Genomic DNA, 23,913 nt, shown 5'->3' with positions numbered 1-23,913 from the left:
GGTAGACATAACGATAGATACATTATAAATCAAAAAATTATAAATTTGTAACCAAAATTTAAACACCAAGTCAAAACTTCAATTCTATAGTGAAAGGCGACTCGCGTTATGCAATTACATTCCGTTCAGAGGGGATTTATGTGGATTTTATGTCCACACGGATCCCAGACCACCTCGAAATTATACGAATGTGCGCGTCCGTATACGGCGTGCAAACATACAAGCCGCACTGGTTAGTTTTTGTACCCATCGTGAACAACGCCTCAAGTCTGAAATTTGTGTTTAGAGAAAATTGGATTTGAAAAATTCATATTTTTTAGTGATCACAATTTTTTTTGTGTACTAGTTTTAAAGGAATTACTTTTCCTAAAAAAAGAATTGCATTGGCAATAGTGTAGTTAATCAATGATTACATTTAATCATTAGGTCAATGCAATTAATTTTACACAAATGAACAGGAAATAATAAAAGCTAATTGTATCATTTGTCACATTAAATTCTACGAGAGGTAAATGATTTATTATAAATAGCTTAATTTCCACAGCGTGAAAGCGTGCTGGTGACTAAATATTGAAATAAATCCAACGAGTTGTCTATTAAAACTACTAGAAATTACACAAAAAACAAAACCAACAATCTACGAACACCTTCTAGCATTATTTTTTTTTGTTTTAATAACAAGTTATATATAGTATAGTTTATATATTTTAATTCGGTCTTATGTAATAATATACTGCAATGCAATCAGTACTCACATTTGCATAATACAGATTAGAATTCTCAATGTTTGAATAATTCAATTGAAGTTGTATTTCTTTACATTTGGATTTTAAGTGTGACATACAAAATTGAATACGTGTCTATACCTTATATCATTTAATACATGAAAATTATCTTCGGTTCTAAAGCAGCTGAAGCAGTAATGATTAGACAGACAGATGCATAATTCCACACATGTTAAAAACATATACTGATATAGGTGTGTTAGCGTGGTTTTCGCTGTACCTACAACGTTTTATGGAGTTACATTACCTGTCTTATCTTATTATACTATGTTATTAAGGACTTATTTATGATTTTTATATAATTACGACTACTGTTACTTATCTATTTTACTTTTAAAGTATCCCAGTTAAAATCCCTTATACATTTTAAGGATCTAGTGAAAATGAACAATCATCTTATGACAGATTAGAACGCATGTTTAAAACACGCGCAATGGAAATGTATACGTTTAACGTCCGAAGCCTACAAGCTCAAATGCGTGAGAGTAATCCCTGCGGCGGGCAGTTGCTATGTTCACGTTGTAATTCACGAGTCCCACGCTCTGATCGGCGGCGGCGACCAGTTTCGTCGAGTCGAAGTCCAGGCTGTAAATTGGTGAGGATTTCCTTTGTGTGAAATACATCTGGAAGAAAAATAATTACATTTCGTCTGGTATCTCTGAAGCGTAGAAGTATGGTCCTTTTATTCTCCATTATCGCCATCTATCAGGATTATGGGCGTTACGAATCATATAAAATAACATTTATATTTTATATTTATCAGATCTTTACGATATCATTACCTGCACATGGCTATCGCTGTTGCGCGCATCAAATAGCACGCATCGCGAATATTCGGCTGCACCAACGAGCAGAGTGTTGTGAGCATCTGTTTTCACGCAATATAGCGTTGACAGGAACGGATCCTTCGCGTCGTAGGCCTGAAACAGTTTCGGCGATTAGACTTTTACTAACATACCTAAACAAAGTTATAGTTAAATTAGAACTTGCTTACATATTACCCCAATATATCACAATCCTAGCTCCTCTTAACATTAGCAAACCAAAGGTGCAGGTGGTACGATTATATTTTTGAGAATAGTCACAAATATTATTGACCAATAAAATGTCATATAAAAAGAACAATATATTGACACCTAAAGCAAAGTGGCAAAAAATAGACAAGCAAATTGTCTTTAGATTGAAATAATAAATAAAAAAATTGGCAAACTAACATTACATCACGACAGAATGAGATATCCACGATTCTCACCACTAGTCCCGTCCTAACGTCGATCATTTGCAATTGACCAGCATGAGTGACGAACACAACAGTGTTTTCATTGTGCCAGCGTATATCTCGTGTTACTTGTCTCACAGATTTTGTTCTCTCGGCAGTTAATAACAACTCGCCTCTGAAATATTCGTTCGATATAGGCATTCAAAATATAAAATAATTCAATAAATTAAAACCGGCATATGAACGACGAGCTTTTGAAATTTCTTTCCCAATGTTCATGAACTAATGACTACAGCGATTTTTATAAGATGGAAACACAACGTACGTTTCAATATCAAGCACAATCGGCCTGCTGTTTCCATTTAATCCCATGGCCAGTCTACTTTCCATCCTGTTAACTGCCAAACATTTTAAGCCCGCGTTAAAACCTGTGCGGATCCTCCTACGACCTGTACATAAAATCATAAATACAAACAATCTTTATATGGCTTTTGCAGCAAAAACTCAAGACGAAGAATAAGAGAGGTCTATAGAAGTAGATACGAAAAACAAATACTCGCCTTCTACGCATAGGACGTCAGCCTCTGGATTTCGTGTAAATCCATTAAATCGGGGGTGGTCAGATCGCAAGTTCCACATAACCAATGTGGAGCTGTAGCCAGAGGCAGTCACCACGCAGCAGTAGTCTGCTTCGCCGATGATTTCCACAGCAGATACTTCAACTCTACCATTCTCGTGGCAATCTTTAATGTGGTGCATCAGATGAGGCTTTTGGCGCGGGTAATCTTGTTTATATATGGCGACGCAGCCATCCCTAAAAAAAAGGAAGAAAAAATGCGACTTGTTCTAAAACTACACTGATTGGTTAAAATTGGTTGCGGGCTGTATACCTGTTTCCACAAGCTACGATTCCACCTTTCATAACAAATCTGGAAATATCGTTGGTGCGTACGTCGTGTCTTTTGACTTTTGGCACGTCAATTTTCCAAGTGGGTGACTTGCACATCGGTATGCCCTTCCTGTCGGTGGTGTAACAACGCAATTCTGACCCGACAGCCAGGAACATCTCATGAGAATCAAAGTACATCCATGGCATGTACTTTGTGTGGTGGTATATCACTACCTGAAAATATGACAACTTAATTAGTCGGTAAGGTTAGACGGACTAATAATAAGTTGTTGGCTATTCTGGGTCGCCAGATTGGAATATCTCAAAAAACTTGTGAAAGTTGCGTATTCAAATCAAAGAACAAAACAAATGAAAGTATGTAATAAAGGCGCCATTGCTGCCAGGTTTCTTATTGGTTTTGAACTAAACAATATTGATTTGATTGCGTGGCATATAATCGTGATGTAGTTAATATAGAAATTTGAGTTCTTAGGTTTTCGCGATTGTTACACATAGGAAATGAAACTACATATTTTTCCGGATTTAAACCGCGTACATATTTGTTTTTTCAAACAAACCAACAGGTCCCATGGTCAACCGTGACCACGGGAGTTTCATTTCCTAACATAGAAATTGTTGAAAAAAACATTGAAATCTAAAATTATCGTGCATACTGGGATACATTTTTCAGCGTACATAGGGCACGAATAAAATTTTTCGTAACTGAGGTATTCAGTAATTATAAATATGATTTAATTACCCTGTTTCTGTAGATTCCCTTACACCAATTGTTTGATATGCGGCATTTGTGGTAGTAGGATAGAGAATTTGATTGCCTGAAACAGACAAAATACTAAATGTAATATTTAAAATAGGGCTAGATAAGAAATTCGACGAATCATTTATAAAAATCATGTTTGTTTGCAGCTCGGAATCATTAAATGTATATCCAATATGTTCGCCTTCCCCAATGTATTCGCGTGTGATATTTCAGCGTCACCAAAATAGAGTATTTTAAATTTAATTGGTTAGGTAAACAGTTGTAATTTTGGTCGGTTCCGGTTACAAAAAAGTAAGTTTTTCACACTAGGATAATCTTATTCCTGTAGCACAAATGCGTCAATTTTAAAAACAGGAATGTCTAGCTTAGATCCGATAGTGCCTAGAAAAAGTCGGTTCTAGACGCTAGTAGTAACTTCTACAATTAATCGCTCACTTATTCAAAAGATAGGTTATCGGAGAATCTTAGAATCTTGGTTGTACGTGTTCCCTTCTTAAGATCGTATGCCGTTTGATCAAACATTAATGCTCGAAAACGCTCGATTGTCCATTCGACCAAATCGTAGGAGTGGGCGTTACAAACTCATATGTAGTTATTGAAACTATATATTGTGGCAATATCGCAACTCCGATATCGTATATCTTAGAAACTATATATCGATATTGCACCGCATCGCGTATTTTATAGCGATGCCGAATCAAGCCGAGCGATTACCTTGTGGATACCAACACGAAATCATATAATTTCCAAACTATATACTGATATTGCTTCGTATCAGATTTTCACTATATATTCACTGAGTGGATACCAAAGCGAAACCGTTTTTTGTGCATCTTCGAAACTGTATACTAACATTGCCCGCATTACTCTTGTAGAACTGTATCCAATAATATATAGTTTCGAAATCTGATTCCGCATATCAGTAACGGCAATGTATCAACGCAGCGCGCACGCGGGGTATGTCCATGAATATATAGTTTCGAAATCCGATTTCGAATATTGATATATAGTTTCGATACGATATTCAGAAAAAGCTATATTACCCATTCCTACCAAATCGTGAGCTTCTAGAAGAAAAAACATGTACCTACACTATAAGGGCGCGTTCAAATTAGCCGCTATTAGAAGCGCTGCAGCCGCGCGGTCGTCACGCTGCTGAAGTGCGACCAAATTTTTAGTGATGTTTTATCTTTCGACTCAGTTACGCGATGGATTCTGACGAAGAACATTACTTTTACGTAGTTCTTGGGGTACACACTTCACATATATGTATTAAAAATGACTCACCTACTATATTTTTTTCAGTTGTAGTTTCAGTTTCAAAATTGTCAAAAAATTTTAGACGTAAATTTTCCCATGCCTTTTTTTTATCCAGTCGATTGGAATTACTGGCGGAACTGCTATTCCATATTGAAGTGTGTTGTTTTACATTCTCTATAAATTCTTCAATTGGAGTTTCATCGTGGTTAATTTGAAAAATTAACATGTACACACCTCACTAATCGTGACTGCAACCGAGCGTGACTGTAGCGCGACTGCCGCGCGGCTACAGCGCGTCTACCAGCGGCTAATTTGAACGCGCCCTAACGATCAACAGCCAAAAAAATGATTTCTCCAAACATCTTTGGGTTTAATTTAGTTAAAAGCAATATTTAAAATCGATTATGGTGAAATTTGTTTAAATAGGTGAATGCCTACCATAGTCTATTTTATTTTACGTTTGCGAAAATGTATTGGCGCTAAATAACATAAATAACACTAATTAAATGACAGTATAAGTACTAATTTTAGATAATTCTGCAGTTAGTTTTGAAGTAAACGTTTTAATTTTCGATTTATTCAATAAAATTCCTACTTATGGGCATGGTTCTCTCTGCATGGCACACCAGGATGGTAACCGTTCAGCCACTGAGGCTGTAAACGGTCTAATTTTAGTATTTTATTTAAAATAGACTACATTGGTGAATACCAATATAAACCAATTTTACTATGCATAGGTACTTCACCGAAATCGCAATAAACTGGTAATTTTTGTGTACTCGGCAAATATCTGGAATAGCTGACAGCTAATTTTACCTTACTTAGGTATATATTTCAGAGCCCGAAAAGTCCCGCAAGTAAATTATTGTAATTTTTTCAGAACGTGTCATTACTGTGACGAAATTGGAACTTTTCGAAGAATGTCTGAGACATGAGAAAAATGCAAGAAAGTCGCATTTTTTATTATATAATATATGAAAAACATGCTTCTGACGAATCACTGAAAAACCTGAAGATGAAAATCTCAAGTCTTTCCGCGATATTAAATGAAAAGTGGACTTCATCTAAATCTAATAAAGAAGTGTTTTTAACCAAACATAAAAATTGGTTCGAGGCTTTGGGAATAGTAATGAATGTATGTACACACCAGCCGCAGCCTTCAACATCATCAGGACTTGGGTCTGTAGGCAGACCCAAAAAATCCTTTAACGACTCATCGCTGAAAACGAAGAGACGTAGAGTAGAAGATCTTTTAGAAATTCGGAATGCAAGTGAGCTAACTATAGCCGCGGAATTAGCTACTAGGAAGGAAGGGCACCGAAGTGTTGCTAAACAAATCAAAGAAGTCGGTGAAAGTCCAAAAAATAATAAGTGTTCTGAACAAAGTAGGCAGAACGACAGACGAAGCGTTAGCTTATTACGTAGACTCCAAATATACTTGTCACTCATATAAGCAAACTAGGAAGTGGTCAATGAAGGCGGGACATCAAGTGCATCATTCTACAGTTTAGGTAAATCCAAAGTTTCTTGTTGTCCTTCTGACGAACACATTACTGTCACTGAATCTCGAGCTGAAATTAAACTTCAGGCGATTTTGAATAAAACGGCTGAACGATTAGTTGAAGCTCAATGTGAAGTTATTAGAAGTGTGTTACCTCGTTCATCGTATACGTTGGTAAGCAAATGGGATTGTGATGGGAGTTTACCAGTTTGAGAACACTAGGGATACAGACGAATTTCTGTTTGTATACTCATTTGTCCGCGTGAGACTTCATGACGGAGAAATTGTGATCTGGCAAAATCCACGACCTTGTTCAACCTTATATTGCCGTCCTATCTGGTTTATTTTTGCCAAGGAGACAAATGAGTTTACGAAAGAAGAAACTACTAAAATTTTACATGAAATAAGTCGGCTTCTTCCAACATTATGTAACGTTGATGGATCTCAAATTTTTGTTACACACTACTTATTGTTGACGATGACTGATGGTAAAGTGTGTAACGCTTTAACGGACACACGTTCAACACAAAAGTGTTATATTTGCGGTGCTACTCCGTCTACTATGAACAAGGAGTCGAGGAATTATCCCAGCAACAAAGAGCGCTATGAATTTGGTTTATCTATTACATGCATGGATCCGCACTTTTGAATGTATGCTTCACATTAGCTATCGTTTAGAAATAAAAAAGTGGCAAGTCAGAGTAGACAACGATAAAGCTGTAATGAAGCACCGCTCACAAGAGATCCAAATAATGCTTAGAGATCGTATGGGGGATCGTATGGCAACTCGAATGATGGAAACACAGCACGTAGATTTTTTCCTAATGCTGAATTGAGTAACGAAATAAGAGGATTAGACGTAAGTCCTATTAAAAGATTTCATGTAATGTTAAGAAATTTGTCATCGGGATACGACAAATAGTTTAGAATTCGAAAAGTTTTGCGTTGAAACAAGAAAATTATACCTTAATCTGTATTCGTGGTACTCCATGCCCATTACTGTGCATAATATTCTTGTACACAGTACGGAAGTCATTAAATCTTGCCTTCTTCCTATTTGTCAGCTTTTCGAAGAAGCCCAGGAGGCAAGAAATAAAGATTGACGTAGATTCCGTGAGGGACACACTAGGAAGCAGTCACGTATTGACACGAATACAGATCTTTTGAGAATGCTCCCAATTACGTCCGATCCTGTAATCAACACTTAGAGAGTTACCGAGAAAGAAGATTACTGCTTTGCCAGCGGAGGTTCTGCAGTTGAATATCCCACCTTCCTTACCATCCCAGTTATCATCAGTTCGCGAAATTGATGAGGAGGATTACGTGTTGTCAAGACTCTACCGGATTGGAGAGTAATGATGAGGAATCATCTGAAGATTAGCATTAGATATTTTTGTAATGTATTTACATTTAGATTAGATGAATTAGGTCTTGTTTATTATTGTAATTAATTATTGTATCCAGTTTTAATATGTTGTAGAGTATTTTACTATAGGTGTTTTAGTTATATAAGGCACATTTATTATTATACGTGTCAATTTTGTTACTTACTACTGAAATATAATTTTTGTTGTTATTGTATTGTTCGTTGATTTAATTTAATTGTATAAATATAAAAATTGTAAATAAATACCTACCGAATACGTCATAAATGTAATAAACATTAATGATTTTTTAAATTTATATTTTATTTTTCTATGTCCTAATACTTCTACATAATAAAAAAATAATGCACTCGTGCCTTACAGGCATGTGAAGAAGGCAGAGGCACCTAATTACAGAGCTATCACCCACATTTCACCGCGTAATTGGTGACCTTACGTGTCAGGTGGTGAGGCCATCACCGTTGTAGGGTCTACACACATTACAGTGCACAGGTTTCCACTTTTTTTTTAGCTTAAAATAGCATAATATACCTGCAATATGCATAAACAATTAAAATAACTCAAAAAATAATTTTGTCCCGCTACCTTGTACTAGACGAGACACTGTGCGCCGCGAGGAAACTTGAATGCAGGGATGGGCAGTGATTGAAATACGTAATTAAAATACTAAACGTATTTCAATATCGAATATCATTTACGTATTTAAATACATATTTTACAAAATACGACGCATTTTAAATAAGTATTTTGTAATTTATATTTTAATTATATGTCAGAAAAGAGCAAAATTCTCCGAAGACATGTATGTGGTGGCCGGTGGGGGACTTCAGGCGCACTGAGCCGTACGTAGATTGATATTGAAGTTAATAACCAAGGAAAGGTAATAAATAAGAATGATTTAGATTAGACTATTTATTTCTCAAATAAAATGTTACAGTATAAATTGCTACAAGGCAAAGTATAAGAAATTATATTATAATTTAACTTATATAATACTGAGCTCGTCAAACTTAAATAAAAATTATAAAATGAAAAATACACAAGAATTACAAAATTAACAATTCATTAATAATAATATTTTTGTCAATAAATTATATGTATAACAAGTACATATATTCTTCATCAACGATCGTCATAAGTGATAAGAAATACCTGACCTGAGGAAATAGTACAAAAATATGTCAATGAGATAAAAATTAATAAAATAGAAAATACTCAATAGCGTTACATTTTAAGGTCCATAAATACATTTACAGAGTAAAAAGGGTTTTTCAAGTCCTTCGGTACAATCGGTCTATTTTCCCGATCGGTCCACTTTCACTATTCGTCTACTCTCCCGATCGGTCTACTTGTCCAAATGATCCACTTCCTTCACTCCCGCTTCATCTATTTCCCATTTCGTCTTATATAACATCAGTGCAAAAGAGACCCGTCTTAATGCAATTTTAGTTTACGCAACGCACAGACTGCACCATTTAATCTATCACACAGTTTGTCAACATGGCATTTCCACTTAAGGTTCGAGTCCAGAGTATAGTAGAGGAACTTGCTCTCATTGCATATCGGCATCGGATTGTTTGCCACATACGGAGGAAGTGTGAGACTTCGACCCGAGAAAACCATGACGTTGAATTTAGTGATATTCAGCAGCAACCCATACGATGAAAATCACCTTTGGAGCTGCTGACACCCTCCATTAATTCTCTCTCCGAGCTGTTAGTACGTGCGCGCGCTAACTGTGACTGTTATATCATCGGCAAACAGTACAAAGAGGTTGGCTGTAATGGCAGTGAGAAGGTCGTATTATATAAATTAAAAATAGCGTGTTTCCCAAGACAGACCCTTGAGGATTTTACTAATTATAATAATAATATATAATAATAATAATAATAATAATAATAATATATAATAATAATTACTAAATTCACACTACCAGCAATGGACTCGAAGTCTTTTACCGTTCGAGCATAATTTCACCACTTGCTTCCGATCAGATACGAATGAGGTGAGGAGTTGGTGGCTCTTATCCAGTATTCCGTAATGATGTAACTTATCCAACAGCAATGTGTCGTTAATCACATCGAGGCTTTGAACAAGTCACAAAATATGCCCGCCATTTTATACGTTCTCATCCAGACTGGAATCTATGCAGTAAAAGACTTTGTGTGCTGCGGTGATTGTAGACATCTTCTATCGATATGCGAACTGCCTAAGTCATTGTCATCAAGGTGGCCCATTATGTGGGAAGATTCGTAATTTGTAATGATGTGGGAACAATCGTAAATGGTTTGTAATTAATTATTCACGTCACACTTATCCTGTGACCTGCTGTTATAATGTTAATTATTAATTCCACTAAATTCATTAATTATTCAGTCGACTCTGATCTCAGGCGATGTTAATCCACGCGTCCCGCTCTCGCGTACAAAAGGAGCTCACCAAAGATATAAACACCGACAAACGATAAAACCATAAATAATTATGTAAAAGTAACGGTACATATTTCATTTAAAACGATTAAGACCTCAACTAATTAGTTCAGTCAACTGAACAAATGGGAAAAAAAGTACATTAGTTTAGTCAACCGAACTGGAAAACTGACCTAGTGGGGAGGTCCTCGACTATATCTTGCGAAAGCGAAAATGTTGACTGTTTAACTAAATCTATATTTTTGCAACTAGAACCAATTAAATCACGTCTTTTTCTGGATACAAGTAAGCTAGATGCTGTCGTTCTCGACATTGACAAACGGCGCAGCCGCAATAAGAGCCCAGCATCAACAGTAAAAGATTCTAATAACTTCAAAATGGCGTATTGACCGAATGTACTTTTCTCCAACTAGAACTTTTTTGAGCCGGTGTAAGTTGGTGCCGTCCTGGAATATCCTAGTAAGAACAATGAAAGTCCTATAGCTGTAAAGAGGTGTATCAAGTTGGTCCACTTTTTTCGATTAGAACCAACCAAATAGCGACTTTTTAACGCATCGGATCTAAGCCTTATGTTGTGATTATCGTGAGTATAGGATGGTGCCCCTGGAATAAGATTCAACCAGCACAGTTATATAATTTTAAAATGCCGACTTTATACCTAACCGGTAAGTTTTATTATTATTTTATAATATCAAGTGACGGGACGAACAAGTCGTGCGCCTGATGCCTGATGGTAAGCTACACGCCTGTCCATAACAGTTGCAGTGCCACTCAGAGCTTTATATCGCAAAGATCTTAGGGGCACTGCCATTGTGCCAGTCACCCTAAGACATAAGTTGACAAATCCCAAGTGTCTGTAATTTCACCAGCACCCTTATACACTTCAAAACCGGAACACAATAATGCTGTCATTACTGCTTGGCGGCAAAAATAGGTAAGGCGGCAGTACTTCCCTAGACGAACTCTTTCACAACTACTGCTACAAGACGAATAAAACATGCTTATGTTGGCCAATACGTCTCGTCGCATAAAATATTGGCCGATATGTCATCCAATATTATTCACGAAGTACGTCAATTGATATGTTGGCAAAAATGACATAATAGGTATTCATTGCAAATATGTACGCTAACCCGGCCCGAAGCTCGGTATGGCGAATGTGTGCATTATATGTTACACTTTAACATATAACGCACACATTCGCCATACCGAACTATAACCAGTGCCCCGGAAAAGCGATCGTAGCTACGAGCAGCGCCGACGCGGGGCAACGGTGATGTTATTGATCGGCTCAAGTTAGAGATGGGTCGTCGACGCGTTTTCCGTTAACGAAACGCAACCGTCCATCGTCGACGATCAACTAGTCGGTCAACTAGTTAAATTCGTCGACTAGTCGATCATTCAACTTAAGTTGGTTATCGTTCGTGAGACGAGTTTAACTGAATCAACTAAAGTAACTTTTGAGAATATGTTGATATGTTTTGTGAACTATTGTTTTAGAAATTAATTTATTTCCAATGTTTAACATGAGCGCGGCTATCGACGCTTTTAACATACTGCAATAGAGTTTAATTCCGATAGTTTCAAGGGCATTGCACCACAACGGGCGCAACGCCTCTCTCTCGCTCTAGCGAATTAACTAGACCGACATCCTTTTTCTATATTGAATGCACTATTGCAATAATAAATAGCATAACAGACCTATCTTACTTCGTCGCACATATTCAAATATCAACTTACACTTACTGAATTTAAAGTTCAAAATAATTTGTCTATGTAAGTCTATGTATAATTCGACAGAGTTCGCGCGTCGTTTCGTGACGCAGAGCGTTGATTAACGCGTGGACTCTCCGTTTAGCCGTCTACGAATTCTACTAGTTAAGCGAAGAACGGTAGACCCGTAGAAACGTCGATTGGACGTGGGCGGTTGATTCGACTAGTTCGTCCATTCAACGCCCATCTCTAGCTCAAGTATCACGAATGTTTCGAGAACTATGCGCGCGTGGATTTCTAGAGTTATTAACTAAGACTCAGATATTAATGATAGTTTATGCTATTTCAGCTGTCAATCGTGAAATATTAATATCTTGTATGTCTATTAATGTTCATTTTCATATTTTTAAAAGGTAGCTCTTCTAAAGTTTTGAAATGTAATAAAGTACGTTAGGTCTTTACCCTACGTTAAATAAATTAATATCTAATATTGCATATTTTGTCAATTGGAACAACAGTGTAACTGCCTGCAAAATCTTTGCTCAGTAAATTGGATTCCATCCTAACAAAAGTTCAAATTTCAAATTTGATGGGGAATGGTCTTTTATATGTTATTCATTTGACAAATAGTCAGATGCTTCTCCCAACAGAAAGTGGCAACTATCAATCAAAGTAACGATCAATACAAACGAACGATAATTATATACAAGTGACATCAGATCTGAAGTCTCAAATGCATGCTTCCAATGCACAAAATTTTATTATACTAAATTTACTGCATTGCAAGTAAATATTGCAAATTCAGATTTTCATTGTAACCCTAATTATATTATTATAAATGTGGACTTAATGGAGTGTAGAAGGGTAAAGAAGGAGTATTGATAGGGTGGCGAATTTTTCGAGGGCCAAAGGGGAAAAACAGTCAATTGGAGATACTTACGACCTGTGTTCAATATTGTTCTGCACAATGAGCTTGTCGTGATTGACCTTCTTCCACAGAAGGTTGTCTTGCATTATCATCTCCTTCATTGTCTTGCAAGTCAGCATCATGTTGATGATATCACTCACATTCAGATTTTGCAATATCTTCATAATTACATCCAACGGCATGTTAAAAATCAACGTTGATTCGGCCGCCATGTTCTCGGTCGACATAATTTTGAGGGCCCCTAATACAAAATTAAGCACTTTGTGGAGCTCGACTGGTGCTATTATTCGCGCACGAATACCCACTTTTCACATATTAATCCACTCGCGAATATTCAATATTCCCAGACAGACAACACAACGTTAGTGTTAACCGCAAACAAACAAAGACGCGGACTGGCAATTAGATGGGGAGGGAAGCACTGTCCTGCGGGAGGAAAAGGGGATGCAAAAAATCAATATTCTGATCGCCCTGTAGAACCCGGTATGCGCAAAGGTGGGAGATGTGGTTTGGAATAAGCTTAAAATTGCGCATCGCTCCCAAGTACGATAAACTTTACACTAAACATGGTTACAATATAAATCCGCTTAATTAAGTGAAAAATCAGAATTATAGAAATGAATCTTCGTCTTCCGAACAATAACGGATTCCGCGAATCGTATCCCGAACACAGATGAGACTAGACTGGACTGGGCGAAATACTGAAATCTCTTCTTCTTTTAAATGTTATGGCTCCATCGAAATAATCAATGATTTTGCCAATGTCAAGTAAAACTATGTACGGTAGTTTAATATTATTATAAAAATTATACAAAAAACATGGCGATTGGACCAATGTCCTGTGAGAATAATAATCACTTCACTTCACTTTTTATTTTTATGGCTCCATCAATATGAGAAGGAAAAGGCAAAAATAAAAATGTCAACGCACAGGATGATAGACGTCATTTTTTTTATTAAGAGTTTGGCTTGGATATAAGTCCTTTGAGTCATGTCTTAGTTTAATTATCGAGATCCTCAAGACATATTTATACATTTTTTTACCACAGACCAAATAAATACTTTTCACTTTCCCATAAATAACTAAATTCTTTTGTTTGGGTTTTAAATAGTCTTAAAAGCATAGATTATTCCTAGAGCATAGACTATTATTTCCATCCTCTAAGCTTATAAGCGGCAGGAGTCAATATTACATGTTTTCACTTTCATTTAAATCACATTAGTGTCATGTGAACAAAAACTTTGAATTCATTATTTTAGTTATTAGTGGAATTTTCAGGATTTCTTTTGTAGTTTGGTTTAAAATAAGAACTATAGTTCTAACTTTCTTCATCACTATTTCTTTATTCGTATTTTCTTCCTAATATACTTAAAATTAAAATAGTTATTTTTGATACAAGTGCGGAAAGTTAGTCATTATTCACGAGTCTCGAGGCATCAAGACTCGAGACAAGTGAAAATGACAAATCCGCATGTGTATCAAACAACGTTTTTTAATACATTTGCGAAAAACCTACATTGAAAGTAAAATAAAACAGTATTTAAAAAAAAACCTCATTTTATTCCTTTGTTTGATAAAAATTCAGAGTACAATTTGAACAATTATTAAGAGTAACACTATACTTTGAGGTCTTTGCCGGCAAGTTCACAGTTTGACTCAAGCTGCTGTTAATTTCGCATGTCTGCGTCGATTCTGGCTCAGGTCCTTGATTATTAGTTGGTGTACAAAAACGTTGGCGTCCGACGGAATCAGATGAACTTGTTCCTGGTTCAGGTTTACAAATATTGTCGGGGGCCTGAGACGGGCCCGGTTGGGGTTCATAAAATGTGGAAGAGTGTGGAGTAGGCTGACAGTGTTCAATTGGTGGCTGTATATGAATAGACTGAGTTAATTGGTTTCCGATTTTCAATTTTTTAATAATGGAGCTTTCTATGTAGCCTTCAGCAACGTGACTCGATCTCCATCCACCATGTCGCTTTAGGGTTGTCATATTAGCCCCAGAATCTGCAAGTAATGTGGCAGAGACCTACGAAAACTATGACCTGTATAAAGGTCGGCATCTGGTAATTTCAAAGTTTCCAAATTTATTGATGCCAATAGCCTGCGCAGTACATTTCCCTTTCTGATAATTTTGAAAAAAACGGTCACTCTTTCCTTTTGATGTACGCTGACTGTAGTATTTCCTAACAACTTCGTAAAATGGCCCGTCAACAGTAAACGATCTCGGAATTTTATTTTTAGTATTTGGGATATTTACTACTATGGCATATTATTAGGTATTCTGCGGGTCGTACCGGCTTTTGTGTTTTACAACCACAATATCCATGAGCCCGTCCTTACCTCTTAGCAAGGCTGTACTTGGTACTTCCATGATACCCAATTATGGCCAAAAGTTTGTGGGCAAAAGTTTCGTTAATTGAATTTTAGTAAGCTCCATTTCACTCATTACCTTGCGGTCCTGGGCCCATAACCAGTTGGCGTTGGTGGTGGTTTTTTTTAACAATGGATGAGCTAAATCAAATATACGGTAGTCCATATTCGGTACCGTGCTCTGTTCAGGATCTCCTTGTAAATAGGTTGACATATATAGTTATGTAAATAGCAGAGTAGATAATATTTAGTTTAGTTTATTGTTCGTTTTAAAGTGTTTAGCTCCGTCGATACAATTGACGATGCCATTATGAATGACCAAAACAAACCAAAACTGACAAATTACAAGGATTTGACGTTAATATATAATTAACATTACGTATCGAGATTTTCGTATCTCGGATAATTCATATTTTAAACTAAAGTAATAATTTTAAGTAAAGTTTTTACACGGCTCTTACTGAAACACTGAAGACTTAAACTTACACTGAAGAATCGAATCGAAATAAACCTACTGAAGAAAAAGAGAAACTAATGACTAGGCAGTATAGACTCTGACCTTCGCCTGTTTCAAACGGAACGAAGGAAAAAAAAATGGTAGGATGTCATGTCACAAACGTCAAGAAGGAAATGATGTGAACTGATGTCAAATTGAACGATTTTCTTTGTACGTTGCTAATTTTATCATTAATAATACCCAATTCTTTTTGTGTACAATAATCGTTTAGGGTTTTATTGAAATATGTGATAAACTATTTATGAATACAAAATTCTGTGCATGTAAATTCACCGTGTTGGAGATTTTACAACGGCAATAGTCCAGGAATGGATTTGTTTAAGCAGGGTATGTAATCCTTAATGAATTGTAATTTTAATAAAAGTAATAGATTGAAGCCCTGTGTTTGTGATTGAGATCGTCTGTGGCCCGTGTCAGCCGGTCTGGGGTGATTGATTCGTTATGTTTGGTACAGCGAACTTTATCAAGGCCGTGCTATCCCGTACCTGGCACTTATTGCGTGATAGTCGCTCCTCTGAGGCGCCGAGCGCTGCCCGCTCGCAGTGGGTGGAAAATATTGTTTATTATACGAAAACAAAAATACAATATTGTTATCACATATGATTTGTTCGCTTGCTGAATGCAAAGGGGAATCCATCACAATCAGTCGGTTAGTACTGTTTCGGTATGTACGTTGTGTCGCAGCGGTCAATTAGTGTCGCATTGGAGCAGGTTGCGCGAGCGCATTGACAAGTGTAATTCAAGAATTCCTGTGAATTGCTCCTCCATTGCACCAAGCAATCCTCCAATTGTGTTATGTAGTTGCAGTGTAAAATTCATTTCCTTCTGGATATATACAAAATTCAGTATCAGGTACTTACTGCCTTAAATTATTACTGTTACAAACACTTTGTGTTTGAAAGAAGTCTTTTGTCTAATTTTCGAGAATTAACCTTTTGTTCTCAGTCATGCACAAAAGTACCAACACCAGTTAGATAGTTATCTAATATCAATTAATTTTTAAATTGTGTTTAAATCTTTTAACATGTAACAATGATTTCGAAAGAAGACATTATTTCTTTCATTTGTTTGTAGGTATGAAGGGTCCCACCAGACAAGCTCCAAGTGTTCCTGGAAGTGGAGTGACACTGTACTCTCCTGTAACTAACTGGAACAATGACCCCTTTGGTGCTGATGTTTTTGAGCCCAACCCTCAGTTCACGCAGAAAAAGAAACCTCCCCCACGTCCACCACCACCCAAAGTTAATGCCAAATCCAATGACATGCCTCTAAAGCCGTCACACTTCATAAGAAAGCCTACAGTGCTGTCTTCCCTGATGTCACGCAACAAAAATAGAACAACTGTGAGCAATCAATCTATCAATGTCATATCTCACCCTTCTGATGCAGACTTGCATCCAGAGTTGGATACTAATAAAATGTTTCCTAAGTGTGATCCAAAGAATGTACAAATTGGCACTCTTATAGACTTCTCTTCGCCACCAAGTTCACCAACCTTTACAACAAGATCTAGCAGTGATGGCCTGAGTGTAGACAGCTTTGGCTCTGATGCTACAACTTCCACAAACCACCACAATATGATTAACGGCGGCAATGCTTCACAAGCTGAGAGTGGTTTTGAAGATGACTTTGAGCTATTCCTGCACTCCAGAAAAACCATCCCTAAAGATGATACGTTGGAAGACTTTAGTGCAGTTGATCCATTTTCACCACAACCTCAACCTGTATCAAAACCTCCTATAATGAAAAAACCTAGCAAAGACTTGTTTGAAAACATGAGCAATCAGCTTCCTGCTCCATCCATGAAGGGTCCTACAATAATTCGTGGAAAACCTGCACGGCCAAAGCCACCAGACAATTCTGCTCTCCTTAAGAGCACTTTTGGAAGCAGCTTCCCTGTAATGTCTATGAATGTTAATACCAAGACACCAATTCAGAAGGTTTGCAACGGCTATGGAGATAGTTTCGTAAGTAACCTTCAGCTTTTACATTCATAACAGTTGCAAAATAATTTTGGGTAATTGTCAGTAGTCTGTTTTATCATTTATAATAGGAACTAATTTATTGTTGAAATTACGTCCTGTTAGTCAGCTCACTCAGTGTGCGCTCACTTAGTGAGTTTAATTTTTATTTACACTATAATATCACTAAAGTATGTGTGATTATTTGTATCTTTATATTGCTATCATTTTTAGCAATTATTGCCTTTATCAACTGATAACATTTGCAATTTCGTACTATGTAAACATTTTTTTATATTTTTGTGTTATCAGTACTGTTGACTAATTGTTTAGTTGACCAAGAGGAGGAATTATACGCTCAGTAGTTATAACAAGGAATTCTTCACACAATGCTTGTTTGCACGTTTTTATATTTGTAGATGTGCAACGTAATGAGACTTATGCAAGGGCACTTGATTGGTAAACATTTACTGCTTCACCAAGTGGTATCTGGAAATTGACTTGTTACTGCTTGATAATTAACACCCAACCATTGTGTACCATGCGGACCATAATTTTTGAAAGCACAAAGTTCAATAATTCATAAAACAAGCAATTAAAAAGAAATAGTCAATATTTCAGTAACATTACTTTTGTTTATTACATGCTTAAAACAATTGATCACTTGAAAGAATTTTCTTGAATAACACATATGAATATTATTAATACAAAGATCGAACACTCAGAAAAAACACTCAGAAAAAATTCCTTCGATCTGGTCGGACTCGAACCGACGTCTTCTTGCATTTGAGTGTTTTTTCTGAGTGTTCGATCTTTGTATTAATAATTATAACAAACTAGTGGAGTAATTTCACAAAAAATAATTGAATATCAATTCAATAAAAATTTAATTAACACATGAGTTTCTAAACTCTATGACACTAATGTTTTGTATAATTTTCATGTATTTTCAGTCAGTAATTGCTTTGCTTAGAAATGCTTTAAGTTAAAATGTATTAGGTGCATGATTGTCATGTCACTAATTAAAAGCACATGATTACAAGTGAATTTCCTTTAGCTGTGCCCTCTCATCGCATTCCCTTTTTATTGCTAGCTCTGAATATTCTTCACTCTGGGGTTGGCTGTCAACCCGACCAATAAAAATAAATCTTAGAAAGTAACGCTACATTCTAAGTGTGTATAAAAACACAGATGTGGGTCTTGAATCAAGTAATAGACAATGCGTTAGAATGTAGTGAGTGGATAAGTGCAATCTGTTTTAGGAGAAGCCGTTTAGATGGGATGAACAGAATTCTCCAGAGCGGGAGTCCTCGCCACCAATGCCGTTGATCCCTCCGCCGCCGCCGCCAACCGTGGACGAGGCGCCCCTCGAGTGGCCTGTAGCCGCCGGCGCCAACACGCTTTCAGATTCCTACGCCGATGAACCGTACGGTGTTGCGCTTTTCGACTATTTTACCGACCACCCGGACGATTTGTGCTTCTCGGTGAGTTTAAATACTACTCTACTCCGTCATCATGACTGTGCTTTTGAACAGTACTGGTGTAGTTTCGTAATTAGAATTTTTTAGGTGTAAAGAAGGTACTTGTACGTCATTTTAGCGGATTTTTATACCTATAAATTGAACTCAGCTTGAAAATATTTATCATGCGAGAGATATTGTGTTTTGGCAAATAATATTATGTATCAATTTATTACTTTAGTGTGCATTGAAATTACAAAAATAAATAAACCTTGACCAATAATGTTTCACCTGTGTTAAAAGTCTATATTAATAAAGTTATGAATAGTAGATATTTAGATTGCTACGGCGGTGGTAAAGGTAAATGTTGCTATTAGGTGATTTTGATGGCGTGGAGCCAATTGTTGACTTATTTATAGTGTCGGTTTTATGTAGTTGTAAGTTTTCTTTGTACAGATACATCACATGCTTGACGCTCCAAGTTCAAGGTGACTTTTGGTAAACATAATTATATTATGCTGGTAGTATCAAGAGACAGGCTAAGTGTGTTGTAGTGCTAAGTAGTTAAAGAAATTTGCTTAACCAGTTAGACTTAATAATTATACTGTGCGTAACAAAACTCGTGAAATATACGGGTTATATCTCGCCTCTTCTCGCAAAACTATTCGTGTGCTGCGTCCAGATTCGCCAATGCTTTACAAGTGCCGAAATTTTAATGAACGTTATATTAATGGGAGAACCGTAGCAGAAGGTTAAACACGAATTGGAGCGTGGCTGCGTAGACATTATTAAATATTAAACAGACGTAAACGAATGCGCAGCTGTTAAAATAACAATCTTTTGCGTTATGTATTACGTAGATCGATCCGTTAAAACCTCTAGCGTAACCAGTTATATAAATATGAGTATTATAATTTATTGAGAATCTGAAATGGTCGAAGTATAAAAATAAATTAAAAGTTATTATTCCAGGATTTCATGTCAGATTTCTCAATTAGTCGCTTATCTTTGTGTGGGGTGGATCTTTTATGTGTTGTGCGATATAACGAGACATTCCAAGCGCATAAATAATCCTAAATAAGGAATACTGCAAATTTTCTTTGTTCACTCTATAGTAATGGTGACCTCTATTGAGTACGTAATTTAAAATACCATACGGGTGTTCGTCTATTTTAGTTCTAGAAACTAGAGTCACTTGGGATCACGCGAAACTTCCCATGCGACACAGTGGTAATTCCAATTTTTTTTGTTTTATAAAATATAATACGTAAATAATATTGATGTGTTTTTACGAAGTAAGAAATGTTTGGTTTTGTTTACGCAGAATGAAGCACATTATGTTATTGATTTGACTTGATACATACATTTGCTTGCGTCAAAAAGGTGTATCAACCACATGGCAACGTGACGCAGGGAATTTTTGTTTGGGGCGTACACAGCTTTTCAGAATTGTTTGTTTAGATTGTAAAGTTATACGTAACGACAGATTCGCAACGCTCCGTATGTCAGAGCTAAGTGATAAAACGGTGTCATTCAACGGGACGATATCGCCCAGCAGGAACTTGTTATCGTTTATCGTATTCATACTTCCATTTATATACAACAAATGGGTATTTCAAATGATGGGCTTCGGTTATAATATGCGCATACTATTTATTTCCTTCTAGTTTTGCAAATAATTCCTCCTTCCTTACATATTTTACAATATATATTATTTTTGTTTCCGTGTTAAATCACTATTCACAAATCGTTGTGAATAGTGTATACAGGTCAAAAGTAAATGTTTTGATTTTTTCATCATGATTTTTTAATTAGACACTTGATGATAATAAAAATTAAGGGGATACAATAGGTCCTTAGTAAACTAAACGTAACATGTGTAATTTAGCAAAAATACCAAAATTCGTCAGTTGGTCAATATTAAATCACTATAAAATTATCCTCGATAAATGGTGTCAAGTTTTTTAATGTTTTTGTATGTTGACATGTTTACATATATTGTACTAAATATGTTAATCCTTTGTGGCAGTCACAATATTTAGTAAATGTTGATAAAATTGTAAACAAAAACCGAAATAGCAAGTTTTTTTTTGTATGGAAGTATTTTTTGTATTTAGAAACAGAAAGGTCGACAAAGAAATCAAACAAGCCAAATTGGTAATATGACAAAACGAAAATAATAAACTGTCATCCAGTACCTATATAAATCTTTTAGTCACCCTTCACCTCACTTCAAAAGTTAAGAATTTTGCGTCATGCACCAGTACTGTAACTTAGTCTTACAGTTTATAATCGCTGGTGGATTGCGTGATAAGAATGAGGATAATTGTGCATCATAATTATAAGGCACCGAGGAGGCCTTGATGTGCTAATTCAATTCACCAAACTGTTCTCATTATGACCTATAGCTATCGTTGGTTCGGGTAATTGATGACCTCGTCTCGGGATCGATTTATTTTGAACTCACTGACTTGCTTTAATTGATTTTTTCTGTGAGGAAATGTGTGACTATATGATAGAACCTTTGGCTACTCAAATAAATAGGTGAAATTTTATAAAAAAAAAAAATGCCACATCAAGTATTTTTGATGTAGCTATAATTTCGTTCTGATAGAAGAACTATTTTTTTTAAACACAGGTACTAAATAGTACAATTTAGGTACATTTTTTTTATACTAAATTTGTCAGTATTCGTTAAGATATACCCGCCATTCTGTCTCTCACAAAGAAATACTCCTTGGCCGCGCCACATACTTTGAAGGTTTAGGATATTAAACAAACCAACGGTTTAGTTAGAGAAATAAATAAGTCAACGGGAAGTAGACTAATGGTACTTATTTTTAAATATCTACACATAGTTAAAATTAACATTCACTAAGTAGACTCGCTGCAGAGCCTACTCCCCAGCCGGACCACACCACACCACACAAGTAGCCTTTAGGTACTTTTTCTGGGAATATTGCTTTCTTGAAAGTGTATCACGTTTTTCTAAATCCAAGGTGACGCGGTGGGAAAGTACTGCTTTGCTGCCGGACCACCTAATTAGTTAAATATTTCGTAATCTATCGAGGTACTATTAATTTTGTTGTATGTCTAGGAAAGTAGACTTTAGGTACCAATTATTTTATACTACTGCATCCGAGTACTTATAGGTGGTCCGGCCACAGAGGATCGCACTTATTTTACTGACTTATGCGTGACGAACTTTGTTGTGGAGCATTAAGTATATTTAGGTCTTAAGATTGGCTTAGAGATTAAAAGATATAATGGCTATGATTTTAGATCGTTTTTATAATTGACCAGGTTATGCAGTTCATACAAATGTATAAAAGTAATTGGTACCTGCAAAATAATAACTATGTACTTTGAAATAATTTCAGTTGTTGATCGTAAAACTGCACGTTCGTGTCCACAGGCAAATTCGAAGATCAAACTTGTAAGGCGAGTGGACGACGAGTGGCTCTATGGAAAGCTGCGCAATGGCCTTGAGGGCATATTCCCTGCCAACTACGTGGAGATAAAAGTGCCTCTCCCAGGGGAGCCGCTGCCGCCGCCCGCACGACTGGGTAAAGCCCTTGCTCTTTATGACTTCGAACCAGTTCAAAAGGGCGATCTGTGCTTCACCGCAGGTGACACCATTTCTGTCATATCTCAACTCAACGACGAATGGTATTTCGGCGAATGCAACGGAGTCAAAGGGCAATTCCCAGCCAATTATGTTCAAATAAGTTAATCATTCATTACTTTTATTGTTTCAAAGTTAGAATCCCCTCTCGCGGCGCCGCTTTTGTCATCTTTTTTTGTTACCGGGCGTGATACACAAAGGACTAGCTTTTTATTTTTTATGTACAAAATATAAATAATATAAAAGAAATGTTTTCGTAGCTGTATGCGTACCGTTGTGTCGTGATATATTGCGTAATATATAATTCTTATGTTATAATAAGCAAACAGCGAGTTTCAAATTATTGTGATGTTAGAAATGTGCAAGAAGACTGATGCGTAGGCACCATATCACGATGCTTCTACTTTGTAACAAGCATCACGAATTTATCCGTCGTTAGACTGTAAAATTTGATATTATTGTGCAATAATGATGAATAAAGAGCGGTTTTTAAATACGATTAACAATATATATATATTATATATATATTATATGAAGTTCTGTCGTCTTTACCCTCAAGCCATTAATGTGTGTACAAGTAAGCGTTTTTGTATTATTGTTGCCATAATAACGTAAGTATCCGTTAATTAGCTTTATAACATGACAATCTTTTGCGGTGACATCACTATTAGTACTTTTTCGTGTTTTCGCTTAATTTTTATTTTGTACCACAATTTAGATGGTATGGTAAAAACATTTAAAAGCGAAACAAATTTTTGAGATAATTATTTGACACTATTATAATTATTATTTAATACTAAAATGTATTAAATAAATCCATTTCCATTGGTAGAACTGAAAGTGCACTCATTAAAAAAACAACAGCTGAATGTAAATATTGTTTTTATTAGAAAATATGCTTCTGACATATGTAGTATTAATTTTAGCTTACATTGGTTGTGTGTAGTTTCAAATCTGATCTGAAATTGTAGTTACGTTTTAAAGCAATTTATCCATAATGTCTTGTGTATATTTCGCGTCAACCAAATATAGTATACATGCTTTGGTGTACAAAGTGTGGTTTACTGTACGATTTATACAATTGTCTTA

The 23,913-nt window shown here is 36.0% G+C and overlaps 2 protein-coding genes across 4 annotated transcripts; one reads left to right on the top strand and one right to left on the bottom strand.

The window, feature by feature from the left end:
- Positions 1 to 730: 730 nt before the first annotated feature.
- Positions 731 to 13,693, bottom strand: LOC113239414. 2 transcript variants are annotated; one of them, XM_026476416.1, is made up of 8 exons: positions 12,903 to 13,693; positions 3,654 to 3,729; positions 2,895 to 3,127; positions 2,565 to 2,818; positions 2,330 to 2,453; positions 2,038 to 2,179; positions 1,568 to 1,705; positions 731 to 1,408 (listed from the first exon to the last, which is right to left on the bottom strand). In XM_026476416.1, the coding sequence occupies exons 1-8, from the start codon at positions 13,115 to 13,117 to the stop codon at positions 1,235 to 1,237; spliced, it is 1,356 nt and encodes a 451-aa protein (XP_026332201.1). In that variant the 5' UTR covers positions 13,118 to 13,693; the 3' UTR covers positions 731 to 1,234. The 2 variants fall into 2 exon arrangements, 1 of the variants encoding a protein (XP_026332201.1); XR_003311188.1 differs by having other exon boundaries at positions 1,272 to 1,408; positions 2,000 to 2,179; positions 12,903 to 13,692.
- A 2,378-nt stretch (positions 13,694 to 16,071) lies between these two features.
- LOC113239409 (protein app1) lies at positions 16,072 to 23,296 on the top strand. Of its 2 annotated transcripts, none has more exons than XM_026476409.1 (4): positions 16,072 to 16,105; positions 16,853 to 17,745; positions 19,002 to 19,223; positions 22,615 to 23,296. In XM_026476409.1, the coding sequence occupies exons 1-4, from the start codon at positions 16,087 to 16,089 to the stop codon at positions 22,930 to 22,932; spliced, it is 1,452 nt and encodes a 483-aa protein (XP_026332194.1). In that variant the 5' UTR covers positions 16,072 to 16,086; the 3' UTR covers positions 22,933 to 23,296. The 2 variants fall into 2 exon arrangements, with proteins under 2 accessions (XP_026332194.1, XP_026332195.1); XM_026476410.1 differs by lacking the exon at positions 16,072 to 16,105 and adding an exon at positions 16,289 to 16,427.
- Positions 23,297 to 23,913: the final 617 nt, after the last annotated feature.

Source organism: Hyposmocoma kahamanoa, unplaced genomic scaffold, assembly GCF_003589595.1.
Source record: "Hyposmocoma kahamanoa isolate Upper Pololo Valley unplaced genomic scaffold, ASM358959v1 99879, whole genome shotgun sequence".
Lineage (NCBI taxonomy): Eukaryota > Metazoa > Arthropoda > Insecta > Lepidoptera > Cosmopterigidae > Hyposmocoma > Hyposmocoma kahamanoa.
This window is presented reverse-complemented; position numbering and strand designations above follow the sequence as displayed.